This window comes from Xyrauchen texanus, chromosome 25 (assembly GCF_025860055.1).
Source record: "Xyrauchen texanus isolate HMW12.3.18 chromosome 25, RBS_HiC_50CHRs, whole genome shotgun sequence".
NCBI classification, from domain to species: domain Eukaryota; kingdom Metazoa; phylum Chordata; class Actinopteri; order Cypriniformes; family Catostomidae; genus Xyrauchen; species Xyrauchen texanus.
In genome coordinates, this window is record NC_068300.1 from 36,923,186 (window position 1) to 36,936,164 (window position 12,979).

A 12,979-nucleotide genomic window follows, 5' to 3' on the forward strand; every position below is an offset into this window, starting at 1 on the left:
GATTTCAAAGCACAAGTTAATTATATTCAGCAAATACTCCTTTTAAAATATCAGTAACAATATAATCATTACTGTCACTTTTACTTTGATGAAATATTATGTCCATTTATTTTCTTATTTGGAAGTACAAATTCAAGCAAGAATGTTCTTTTGTACATTAACACACAAATTCATTCTGCTCCTTTTGTGTTTCACGGAGGAAAGAAAATCAGAGTTCATTCGAATTCTTTAAAATTCAGTACAGCTGAGTGGGAGTGAACCACAACACACAAATCACTCTTACTCTGACACCGGCCTATAAGATCCTCTATGTACCTCACAACTCATAAACACAATATCAGCACAATGAAAAAGCAATACTATTGTAAAATCCCTACCGAGAGCCTCAAACAGCATATTCCGTTCAATATTGATCTTCTGCTCTCTGAATGTTCAGGATAATATTTGCTGTTGAAATGAAAGTAAATGTGTCTTATAGATATGGCTGTGGTGTTCAATGTGTGTGTTTGTGTGTACAGGGGGATCTGGGACACATCGATTTGACAGGAAATGAAATGCATTTTGTTTCCTGCGAGTGTGCAGGTATCTGAGCATTTCACAGCTGCTGGTGCTCATATTCTATTGAACTATTTCAATAAGCCCATAAGAGATTATAAACCTGTGTGACTTCCATGAATATGCACATTAGCATATTATATTTTGAGAGCTCCAGGGAAGGGGAAGGTTTTTTTTCAACCTTAAATTTCAGTCTGTTTCTCACAAAAAGGTATCGTATGACTTCAAGAGACAGAATTTCACATATTTGGTTTCTATTTCAAGTGTCAAGAATGGTCAGAAAAGCATCTACAGCTTATCAGCTGCACTTTTAAAGGTACACTGCTACCTCAAACAGAAGAAAATAATAGTTATTCAAAGTGAGACGAATCAATCAGTCCAAGTGACACTTTTCTAACTTTTTGCATAAGCGCTCAATGTGAAACGGCTTTCAAATTGTCTCATTATTCAGTCTAATTTCTATGTATTTGCACACAGAATGGAAGAGAGGAAAAGGAAATTTGTTTACCCCGTGAACTTTTGTCACGCTGATCGATTACGGTGACGCCTTTTCAATTTCACGGTCTGAAATACAACTGTCGAATTGAACACTTTAAATTTCCAGCTCCTGTTGTGAAGGTGGGAAGAATTCCTGGCTGTGACGATACTAGATCAAGCCCTTCTGAGTTTTAACTACTCTCTTTCTCGCCCACAGCGCCTTCGCCATTACTCTCGCACCATGAGCTTCGGCTCAATGACAATACACATTACGGTCCCAGATTGAATAATAAATACAGTATGTATCATTTCTGAGGCTCCATAACAAAACCTAGTGAGCTGCCAAGGTATGCAGCACTTTAAGGTATAACAAGCACCCTCCCGATGTGAAGGCTCTTCCAAAAGGTAGGTAACTTAATTATGTTGCCTCCTTAGATACCTTGTGTTTGCCAAATAAGGTTGCATAACATGTATCCTTTGCAGAGAAGGAAATCCCTGAATGCACTAAGACAAGCATATAAGCAATATCAAAATGATTGTGTTGATTAGCCTAACTGTGCTGATATTCAGTACAACAGCACTCTTGCTCGTGTTTAATTATACTTCATTCAATACTAAAATTAATCAATAAAAATAGCTCAAACTAATTAAAAAAGTACTATTTCACCTAATATTTGTGTGTGCTATGTTTTTATTTTTTGAGTATCACATTGTTAGCTTAGCAACATGCTAAAAACAAACTCTATTGAAGTTAATAGGGATGTCCCAATACCGATACTGGTATACGGTTCGATTCTGTGCTCATGTACATGTACTCGTTCTTGTAAAAATGCACCAATACCAAAAACCAACACCATCTGACATACAAATGTTATTCCGTAAACATTCAGTGCACTAATTAAAAGCTACTCAGCTGCTCATACTAAGAAGCTCTAAAACACCACCATGAGCACCAGACGCTCTGTTTATAGCAGATGACAGTGATCACTATGTAGCGTGCAGCACTTACAGACTACATATTCATTTAATTAAATAGCTGTGGTTTAATAATCACATTGGGTCATGTAGCAACCTGCTTTTCCGGAGATGAGAAACTACCATCAAAAACTTAAACTGAAAGGGCATCACTCCAAAATAAAAGCTCAATTTAAATGGAAAAAAGAACAACAGAAATATATCACTACTGTATAGTTATTTAATATTCAATGCAATACTACTACTACTAATAATAATAAACCAATAATATTTATATTCAATCAATATCTCATATCTGTAATGTTTTGTTTTGAAGCACTTTATCTGACATAAAAATAGTCCAATGTTGTATTTAGTATTGTACTGTGAGGTTCTGTATAAAAGCACATCATTTGATAAAAATAATACATTATGTTGAAAATTAATTGTTCTATTTCCATTTGTTTACAGTTTTTATAAATATATTTTGATCCCATTTTGATGATACGATGAAAAGAAACTGATGATATATATGGTATCGGTATCTGTGAGTACCGAAAACGAAGTATCGGTACTCGTACTCCAAAAAATAGTATCAGGACATACCTTGAAATCAATTGTGAGTTGAGTCTGTCATGTTAGGGGCGCTATTTGTCTGAGAAATATCTCAAAACAATTACCTATGTGGTTTTTTTTTCAGTTAGGATGCTGACTATGTAGGCTATAAACTGCAAGGCAGCTTACTAGGTTTTGGAACAGAGCTGTCCCTATACCTCTATATTTCAACGGTAATGTTGCATTTCATAGCAGATTTCTCTGTAATCAGCACAATTGTAGAAGTGACATTATGCCTGTTGTGATTCGAAAGGTAGAGAGGGATTTGGGAAAGGGGACTGGACATTGTTCAGGCATCAATAACTCACAGGTGTGCAGTACTCCACCATGGGGTAGTTCAGTTTATGTCCCTTTGCAGTCCGACCAGAGAAGAAACAACTCTGACACACATCATAGTTGAAGTGCTTCAGACTGCGATATCTGCAGAGAGAGAGAGAGCAAGAGAGAGAGCAAGAGAGAGAGAGAGAGAGAGAGAGAGAATACGGAGAATCAGTGATAAAATGCATTCTAATTAAGTAAATATTCGGCCAGTCAATATTATCATAAAAAATATGAATTTATGCGAATTTAATTTTATAGGTAACAACCTAATATCTCCGATTGAAAATGTATTAGAATGAACTGATTAAAATGATGATGACATACAGTGTGTTTTAATATGGTTTGAAAAAATATATAAAAGGTCAAAATGCCTCTTAGAATTAATTCCAGGGGGCCAATATTGCTCCATAATAAAAAGGTTCATTTCTGGAGGACAAGATTATCAGCAAATAATGATTTAAATTGCGGTCTGTTCTTCACACAAAGCTATCATATGTCTTCAGAACTATATGAAAGCTTAGTTTTATGGACCACTTTTATGGAGCTTTTTTTTTTTACTTTTTGGAGATCAACAGCCCCATTCACTTTCATATGGGACAGAGTGGCCAGGACATTCTGCTAAACATCTTCATGGAAGAAAGAAAAGCTTAAGGTTTGGAACAACACGAGGGTGAGTAAATGATGACAGAACTTTCATGTTGGGGTGAAAGTATTCCTTTAAAATCCTTCATTCCAAATCCCAGTGATTTTAAACAGTAACACTATCTCCAGCTGTACGCGGCTACAGTACGCCTGTAAAGGGATTATTGGAAAGGAGGAGGCGAGAATCGGCTTGACATTATAAATAATAGTTTAATGAAAACAAACAAAACCAAACACACAAAGGTGAAACAAAAAGACAAACACAAAAAGGTGTCGGGCAGCTGCCTGTAAATCTCTCTCGCACTGCAGTCTCCATTCGGCCTTTATCCCTCTCGGAGGCTCGATTAGCCTGATTAGGGGCCGGGTGTGTAGCATCACGACCCGGCCCCGCCCTCCGCCCGGTCGCAAAGCCTCTCTGTACTACATTTTTGAAAAAAACTCTGGAATACTCATTCTAGTTACAGCTTGCTTGATTCAATAAAACAATGTTTAAAAACATTTATCATTTCTTCATATACATTTAAATGGAGTATGGAGAGAAACAGAGTGTGTAATGTGTTTATATTAATAAAACATAACATCAATAATTTGGTTCTAATCTGTTTATATATTTTTTTGTTGTTGTGATAATTGATAAAGTAATTCTTTTTAACTGGATTGGATTCGTTTCAAGATGTAAAATGCTGATATGAAGACAATGTTTAATAGAATACATTTTATAAAAGGACCAAAATACTGATTACAGTAAAGAGAAACTATCTGTAATAATACTGTAATAATACTGTAACAATGTATTTTTTATTCAAATCAGCTTGTAGTAAATCGCTTAGTTGTGATGAAAGCACCATTTTGCTAAATATTATAGTAATAATATAAAATATCAATAATAATAATAATAATAAAAAGAAACATAACATAATTATTGCCATTAATATTTTTAAAATATGAAATATGATCTGGAAATGTCTTAGTTCTCCAGAGTTCTTCACATTGTGGTTTTTAACCATGGTAAAATCACCGTAAAACAATCTTTTGTGGCTTACTGCTTTAATAAATACCAGCTTTTAATCTGTTAAACAGTTATTATAATTTGCATGGCATTTGCGGAGAAAGAGTTGCTATCAACTACCATGAAAAAAGTTCTTTTAAAGGCCGGAATAGCTCCAGTTTGACGCTCTTTCACGCTGTTCCACTGTCTCGTTCTATTTAGTCCTCCACTCTGCTATCCATCACTGACAGCACACAGTCCGTTTCTCTTCTGTCAAATGTCCCATTGAATCTCACCAGTGAGGTCTGCCTCAGAGAAGCATATCAGAAACATGATGTCCGGCGTGATGCGGTCAGGTCTGAGGAAGTGGAGGTTGTTAGTGTGACTTAGTGAGCGACTGGCTCTTTTAGCAGTAATACATGGCCGTTATGTATGCATGCATGACATTTGAGCAGGTTACCCCCTATAGTGACAACAGCACAAAGTGAGCACTCCATAGAGACTTCATCACCCACCTTACAGTGTACACTACGGTTACTGACAATATTCCATAAACTCGAAGACTATACATTTGTTGATCCGCATGTTTAACCCTGTGTTTACAGTGCTGTATGTGTTTACATGGAGTAGAGCTATCATAAAATTACAATGAATTATGATAATTGTTTATTAATTTAATGAATTCATCTTCAATTATGAATTTTGCATATCAACAGATGTTCACAATTGAGTTCACATATTTTTGTAATTTTTAAGGTAAGAAAACAACCCTATTTATTATTACCCAATGATAATAACTTCTGTGTGCTTTTTCCATTTCCATTTTTGATTTGTAACTGGTAGCACCTAAAACAAATGTCTGGCGAACATATTGAGTAATCCAAACATCATCTGCAGCCTGAAACTGAACTTTTGGTAGGAACTTTGGATTGACTGCACTTGTTCCCTTGCTCCCTATTTAGTGAATAACTTAACCTTCAGTGTGCTATCTGTCTGCACTCAAAGCTGGGTTCATCCTGTGATTAAGCACAGTAAATAGAGGATTACTAAGGGAAAAAATGCATTTGAGTACACATTATTGTGCGCTGTGTTTAGCAGTGTGGCGTTTTGCGATAAATTGCTCAAATTTAATTTAAAAAAATTTAAATAGGATGAAACTAGATACTCTAATCTTTTGACTCAAACAGCATTCAGTGTAAAAACATCATTCATTTTCTTATCAAATGTAGTTTTGTTGCAGTTTCTCTCAAAAACGATGCTGTGGTCGGTGCCATGTTGTTAAGCCACATGACTCCATACGTCAAAACCCTTTACTGTCAGCCCAGAGTCTCCTGAACTCAGATCAGTTCGTTTAAATGAATTTAAATTAAGCGTTGCGTATAGTGAAGCCAAAAAACAACATCCACATATGTGTACTTGAGGATAAATGATTAATGTTTAAAGTGCCATTAAAATATGTATAATTAATTAATAATAAATTATAATTATGCATTGATTTACAGATATATATAACTAAGTAAATCAAATATAAAAAGTTTTCACCATAAATGAGAGTCCGGTTACAGGATCATTTTGTTTGTGTGTGTGTGTGTGTGTGTGTGTGTGTTTATGTATTTAATACATTTATAACACAGCATTGTTCATCTCTTGATTCTGATTGGCTGACAGACGTCTTAAGGTGTTGTTTCATTTTCTATAACTTCACAGATGTGTAGTGGTGACAGGTTTGTTGAATGCATTACTGTTCTGTTTCACTTTGCCATGTTTTTAAACATTAATTAATAAAAAAATGTTTTAAAAAATTAATGATGTGTGTAAAAATATTCTTTACTTAATGGTGTTAAAGTGTCACTTTTTTCATTTTATGCAAAAATATTGCGAATTACTGTACAATAAATAATTTGAGCTTTTCTTACTATTCATCTCTATGACTTTAATATGACTTTGGAAACAAACTTGTTGTGTATTCTTTCAAAAGAGACCACAATTGTGCCTGTAGTCCAAAGGCTTTATGAACTGCAACCGAATTTAGTTTGGGTATGTCATTTCTTGTGTTTGTGTTTGAAAGGAGGGTTCAGGTTAACAGGTTTATTAATCTCAACAATAACGCATTAACTTTGGCAGCCCTAATTTACAGTTGAACTTTAAGAACTGTCAAATGACAGAGCTGATCAGAGAGCAGAGTGAACGGCACTGCCCGTACGGCTGCCCTCTCTTTCTATCCCACAATTTCTTTCTCCAGTCTCTCCCTCCATCGTATTTATCACATGCTGACATTTAGATGAATGCTGGGCCTCAGGAGTGAATCTAACCTTTCCTCTCCCAGACAGCACTGCACGCATCCTTGTGCGTTTGTGTGTGTGCTAAATCTGTCAGATCTGAGCAGATATTACACTTTGTCTATTGTTTAGAACTCTACCTGCAGGCAACCTTACAGATATTTGCAATCTACATGATAATGTGGTTGCGTGTGTGTATATCAAGGATATTAAAGTTTTGATTTCATTAGCTTTTATTTTGATTTCCTCATGCATTTTCAATTTCAGTTTAGCTTTAGTTTTTATAGTTCAGAAATAGTTTTGATTTTGTATCTTTGGAAAATTACTAGTTTATGGTTAGTTTTTTATTTTGTTTCAGTATTTCATCCCTTATGTTTAAGCATTACAAATTGTTCCATCTGCCTATGATGACATTCTTTATTCATGGGAAGGGAATCATGGTTGGTTGTTTAACCAATCTAATTGTCCAGTTTCCTCTTGACAGAAAACACAGATAGACTAAAGTCATCCTTGAGGGATTCATTAAAGCAGACCATACACCACTTATTGAAAATACAAACAATTTAAAGGTGGGGTATGTGATTTTCTTTTTTGACCATTTTTTCAAAATAACTTGAAATCCTATTCCTAACCCACTTACTGGCTGTAAATTAGAAGCACTGAAATGAAAATTAAGCAATTTAATCATCTGTGGAATGGGCAGGACTCGAAAAACTCCAGCCAATCATTTTCAAGACCATCTAGAATCATTGGACAGAAAATGTGTCAATCAAACGGTCGTACCATGCCCCCTCCCCCACCACCCTGGCGCTTGTCCCGTTCGATGCGCATACTCAAAGCTCGTGACCCAGTAACAGGAAGCGATTGTATTTATGTATGGAGAATAGAGCTTTTATAGTGCTAGTGGGGTTGTTCCACATTTCTATGAATCCTGTTTTGAATAGAAGACCGCTGTACAGACGCCAGGGCTGGCGATGTTCTTTTTTTTTACAGTTATGAGAAAATCAGCTCTACACCTTTCAAGAGTGGTATGCGAACCCCTCCTCCTGCTGTGTCAACAATTTGCTCTGAAAAATTGTCTGACAGGTGAATGCACTGTTTGACTAGTGAGTCTAGAACACTGCTAGAACACTGCGCATCTGAGTTTTCGCTCGTGCATGATTGCGCGTCCATGTTTTTCGAATGGGTGGAGTCACGGCCAGCGTTGGAGGAGAGAAGGTAGGACCTTAGAGTTGTGTATTTTCAAAATCTGCCGGCCGTTTTGCAAATCACATACCCCACCTTTAAGTCATTTTTTAATTGTAATTTTGTGCACATTTATAGTTTTGATTTAGTTTACACTCTTTTGAAATTAGTTAAGACAAATATTTGTCCCTACTAGTTTTTATGTGTGGCATCATTTTCAATAACAGACATGAGCATATCAGTGTTGGGGAAGCTACTTTGAAACTGTAGCTTCCCAAGCTAACTTAATGAACTACAGTCAAGCTCTTATTAAAAAGTAGTATGCCACACACTACAAGCTACTTACAAGAAGTAGCTAGATATAAATGGAACATAAAATATGACATACCATCACTTAGAGGAGGTGATTATCTTTCAAACAAGCCCACACACATGCATATAGATCATTAGATAATCCACATGAAGCACAATGTTACATATGGCCACCAGTAGATGGCGCCAAATAAATGACGCAAACTCAATGATGCAGACTCATCGATTCAAAAGGCACTCATTCTGTGAAATCTCATGTCTCCATGATATGCAAACCTTTAGTCATTGTTGTGATTGCATATGTAATTAGTTCTAATGTACAATTATTATGTTTTATTTGTTTGGAGAGGCTTTTGGACTCATTTTTGTAATGTTATAACTTTTGATTGCTTTTTTGGATCAACAGATACAATTGAAATGATTGGGAACAAAACAAAAGCAGTTTTTCAGAGACAGCTTATTTACACCTATAGATACATGTCAAATAACAAAAAAGGTAATACAATTTTTTGACACTAATTATAAGGGAATCTATATTTTTACATGAACTGCCCGAAAGAACCGATTCATTGTTTCCCCAGTGCTGCATGAGAGAGAGAGGACGGTTGAGGTGAGTGTGTTTGTTTACTCCCTCAGCTCAATGTTGCGTTCACAATACAATGTGAAAAATGCATAGTTTTGTGACACTAAAGTGCTACTCATTGGAAAATGTAGCTTGTTACACTATTGCAAAAATAGTTGAGCTACTGCAAAATGTAGTTAAGTTTACAACTCCCCAACACTAGTGCATATATACTATACCTGAAGCCGACGATGGGGAACTCTTTACAAATATTGCACTTGGCCTGATGTTTGGCCGTTTCTGCTGCCGCCACTCTGTGCAGGACAGGAAGCCACACCATAGACTGAGGCTCCAGCCTCATCCAATCAATGAAGTGCCTCGGTTCCAGCTCTACCTTATTGGTCACCTGAGAACAAAGATATACACAAGCAGCCAATCAGAGAAGGATTTCAGAAAACCCATAAACATCATGGGAGAGTAACTCAAACAACGCAGCACATCTGAAATCAAGATGACAGCTAGAACAATTTCCCACTAGAACACCATAAATGAGTCAATCGCATGGCTGCTTTTATAGAGATATAACAGCCTCATAAATATTAGAATGAAGACGGAGTTTTCAAAGAACTGCAGCGGGCTTCAAAACTTCGAGTCCATATTGGAAATCTCAGATTCAAAATCAAATTTAAATTTAGGAATAAACAGAATGTTTTAGGATTGTGATTAAATGTAAAAAACAAAGAAACGTTGTTTTATGAAATGAAGAAACATTTAAGATTCAACACTATTTTTAGGGCACTAATCAAAAAATTAATCTATAACAGTGAAAGCGTTGGGTAAGTTACTCAAAAAAGTAATCCACTACACATGACTAATTAATTCTCAGAAATGTAATCAGATTGCATTGCTGATTACATAATCAAAAAGCAATCAGATTACTTACAGTATTACTTTACTTTGAAGTTACTTTCTCAAACACTAAAAGTAATTAATTCAGAAAAATAGTAATTCATTGTAATCTGATTACAATAATTTAAGATGTAATTTGTAATTTTTTTGACTAAAACAGTTTTTAGATTACAATAATGAATTACTTGATTACAACACAGTTAACATTTTTACAGATTTGTGTTTGTTTTTGCCAACTGAGAGACGAGTCAAATAATCTTTTGTGGTTTATTCGACAACAGGCATCACAACGTGCTTTGAAACCAGAATATTAACAATGGAGGACAACTCCTCACATTTCAATTATAGTAAATAAAATATTTAACCAATTAAATATTAACAAACCAATTTTGGTATGAATTCTTCTAATGTCCCTGATAAAAACTACATTCTTAGCAGTGATAATTTGTTAAATGCCACTTAGCATGACAAACGATTTAGTCACTTGAGACACACACACACACACACACACTCTATGACAATGGTTTTCTGGAGTTTTGCACTGTGATAACATCACACACAGCTCTGACCTCTGAGCCATGACCAAACAAAACAAGCCAGACCCTCGAGCAGCAAGAAGACAAGAAAGCAAGAGAGACTGAATATTGTTTGGGTGGATCCATCCATCCATCAGTATTGAAGGACTGTTGAATGGCTTCAGGTGAGACACTGTCCTGTCTGTCTGTCAACCTTTCACTCATGTGTCTTTCCTCAACCATGTCTCTCAACTCTCTGTCCTAATGAGTCATCCTGCTTTAACAATCACGCCTATCCATTATTTCCTGTTTGCTCTAATCTACGGCAGTGATGTCCCTCTAAGGCACTTTCTCATCCTGTAAGTCAGTTCTGATTGGATCTTGTACTCTGATCATCCACTCTTGTTTAGACATTGCTGTCATCAATCTGTCTCTTCAAAAGACAAAGAGCCTTTATATGCTGCACTGTGAGGGGAACAATTCACAACAGACAGACAGACAGACAGACAGAGAGAGAGAGAGAGAGAGAGAGAGAGAGAGAGAGAGAGAGAGAGAGAGAGAGAGAAACAGACCAAAAGATTAAATATTTAGAACTTAATAATGTCTATCTTTATACATTATTAAGTTCTATAATATTGAATTACCTAATTTAAATCTAGTGTAATATCTTTAATAGTTTTATACTGCCCAAAGCACTGTATGGAGTGAGGTGTGGGGTCCACTCACTGATCAAAACTACACTAGATGGAAAAAACATCCAACAGAATTCTGCAAACTAATCTTGACATTATAAAGAACACACATGTAGAGCAGAATTAGGCCAGTTACCATTGATCACTACTATCCATAAAAAAAAAAAGATCTCAAGTCCCACAGAATTGCTATATTTTAAAGTGCTAAGAACCCAAGAACTGAACAAAAAAGTCCCTTGAGTCAGCTGGTTCTGAGACTCAGTAAATAGATAGACAGGCAGACAGAAAGACTGAGAGATTAATTGAATACAGACAGATGAATTGTATAAATAGACAGACAGATAAACTGAACAGACAGACAGATAGGTAGGCAAACTGAATAGATAGATGGATGGATGGATGGGAATACAGACAGAGACAGAAAGAAAGAGAGAAAAAGACAGCTGCATGAACATATGGACAATGGGTATACAGACAAATGGAGAGACAAACAGGCATTTGATAGATAGATAGACAGAAAGGATTATTAGGAACACCTGTTCAATTTCTCATTAATGCAATTATCTAATCAACCAATCACATGGCAGTTGCTTCAATGCATTTAGGGGTGTGGTCCTGGTCAAGACAATCTCCTGAACTCCAAACTGAATGTCAGAATGGGAAAGAAAGGTGATTTAAGCAATTTTGAGCATGGCATGGTTGTTGGTGCCAGACGGGCCGGTCTGAGTATTTCACAATCTGCTCAGTTACTGGGATTTTCACACACAACCATTTCTAGGGTTTACAAAGAATGGTTTGAAAAGGGAAAAACATCCAGTATGCGGCAGTTCCTGTGGCCGAAAATGCCTTGTTGATGCTAGAGGTCAGAGGAGAATGGGCCGACTGATTCAAGCTGATAGAAGAGCAACTTTGCCTGAAATAACCACTTGTTACAACCGAGGTATGCAGCAAAGCATTTGTGAAGCCAAAACACGCATAACCTTGAGGCGGATGGGCTACAACAGCAGAAGACCCCACCGGGTACCACTCATCTCCACTACAAATAGGAAAAAGAGGCTACAATTTGCAAGAGCTCACCAAAATTGGACAGTTGAAGATTGGAAAAATGTTGCCTGGTCTGATGAGTCTCGATTTCTGTTGAGACATTCAGATGGTAGAGTCAGAATTTGGCGTAAACAGAATGAGAACATGGATCCATCATGCCTTGTTACCACTGTGCAGGCTGGTGGTGGTGGTGTAATGGTGTGGGGGATGTTTTCTTGGCACACTTTAGGCCCCTTAGTGCCAATTGGGCATCGTTTAAATGCCACGGCCTACCTGAGCATTGTTTCTGACCATGTCCATCCCTTTATGGCCACCATGTACCCATCCTCTGATGGCTACTTCCAGCAGGATAATGCACCATGTCACAAAGCTCGAATCATTTCAAATTGGTTTCTTGAACATGACAATGAGTTCACTGTACTAAAATGGCCTCCACAGTCACCAGATCTCAACCCAATAGAGCATCTTTGGGATGTGGTGGAACGGGAGCTTCGTGCCCTGGATGTGCATCCCACAAATCTCCATCAACTGCAAGATGCTATCCTATCAATATGGGCCAACATTTCTAAAGAATGCTTTCAGCACCTTGTTGAATCAATGCCACGTCGAATTAAGGCAGTTCTGAAGGCGAAAGGGGGTCAAACACAGTATTAGTATGATGTTCCTAATAATCCTTTAGGTGAGTGTAGACACACAGACAGACAGATGGATGGATGGACGGACAGATGAACAGACAGTAAATAGCCAGACAGAGAGATAGACGGATGGACGAACAGCTGAACAGACAGTAAATAAATAGACAGATAGATGGCAGCCAAAAGTTTGGAATAATATACAGATTTTCCTCCTATGGAAAGAAATTGGGACTTTTATTGACCCAAGTGGTATTCAACTGATCACAATGTATAGTCAGGACATTAATAGTGTGA

General features: G+C 36.7%; 1 protein-coding gene across 8 annotated transcripts in view; it reads right to left on the reverse strand.

Annotated features, from left to right (window-relative positions):
* LOC127618368 (utrophin-like) overlaps positions 1–12,979 on the reverse strand; it is a 269,333-nt gene that overhangs the window by 40,305 nt on the left and 216,049 nt on the right. For all 8 annotated transcript variants that reach the window (XM_052090759.1, XM_052090761.1, XM_052090757.1 and 5 more), the window contains 2 exons: positions 9,130–9,296; positions 2,910–3,021 (listed from right to left, as the gene is read on the reverse strand). In XM_052090759.1, the coding sequence (XP_051946719.1) occupies positions 2,910–3,021; positions 9,130–9,296 (279 nt within the window). The remainder of the gene's footprint in view (positions 1–2,909; positions 3,022–9,129; positions 9,297–12,979) is intronic.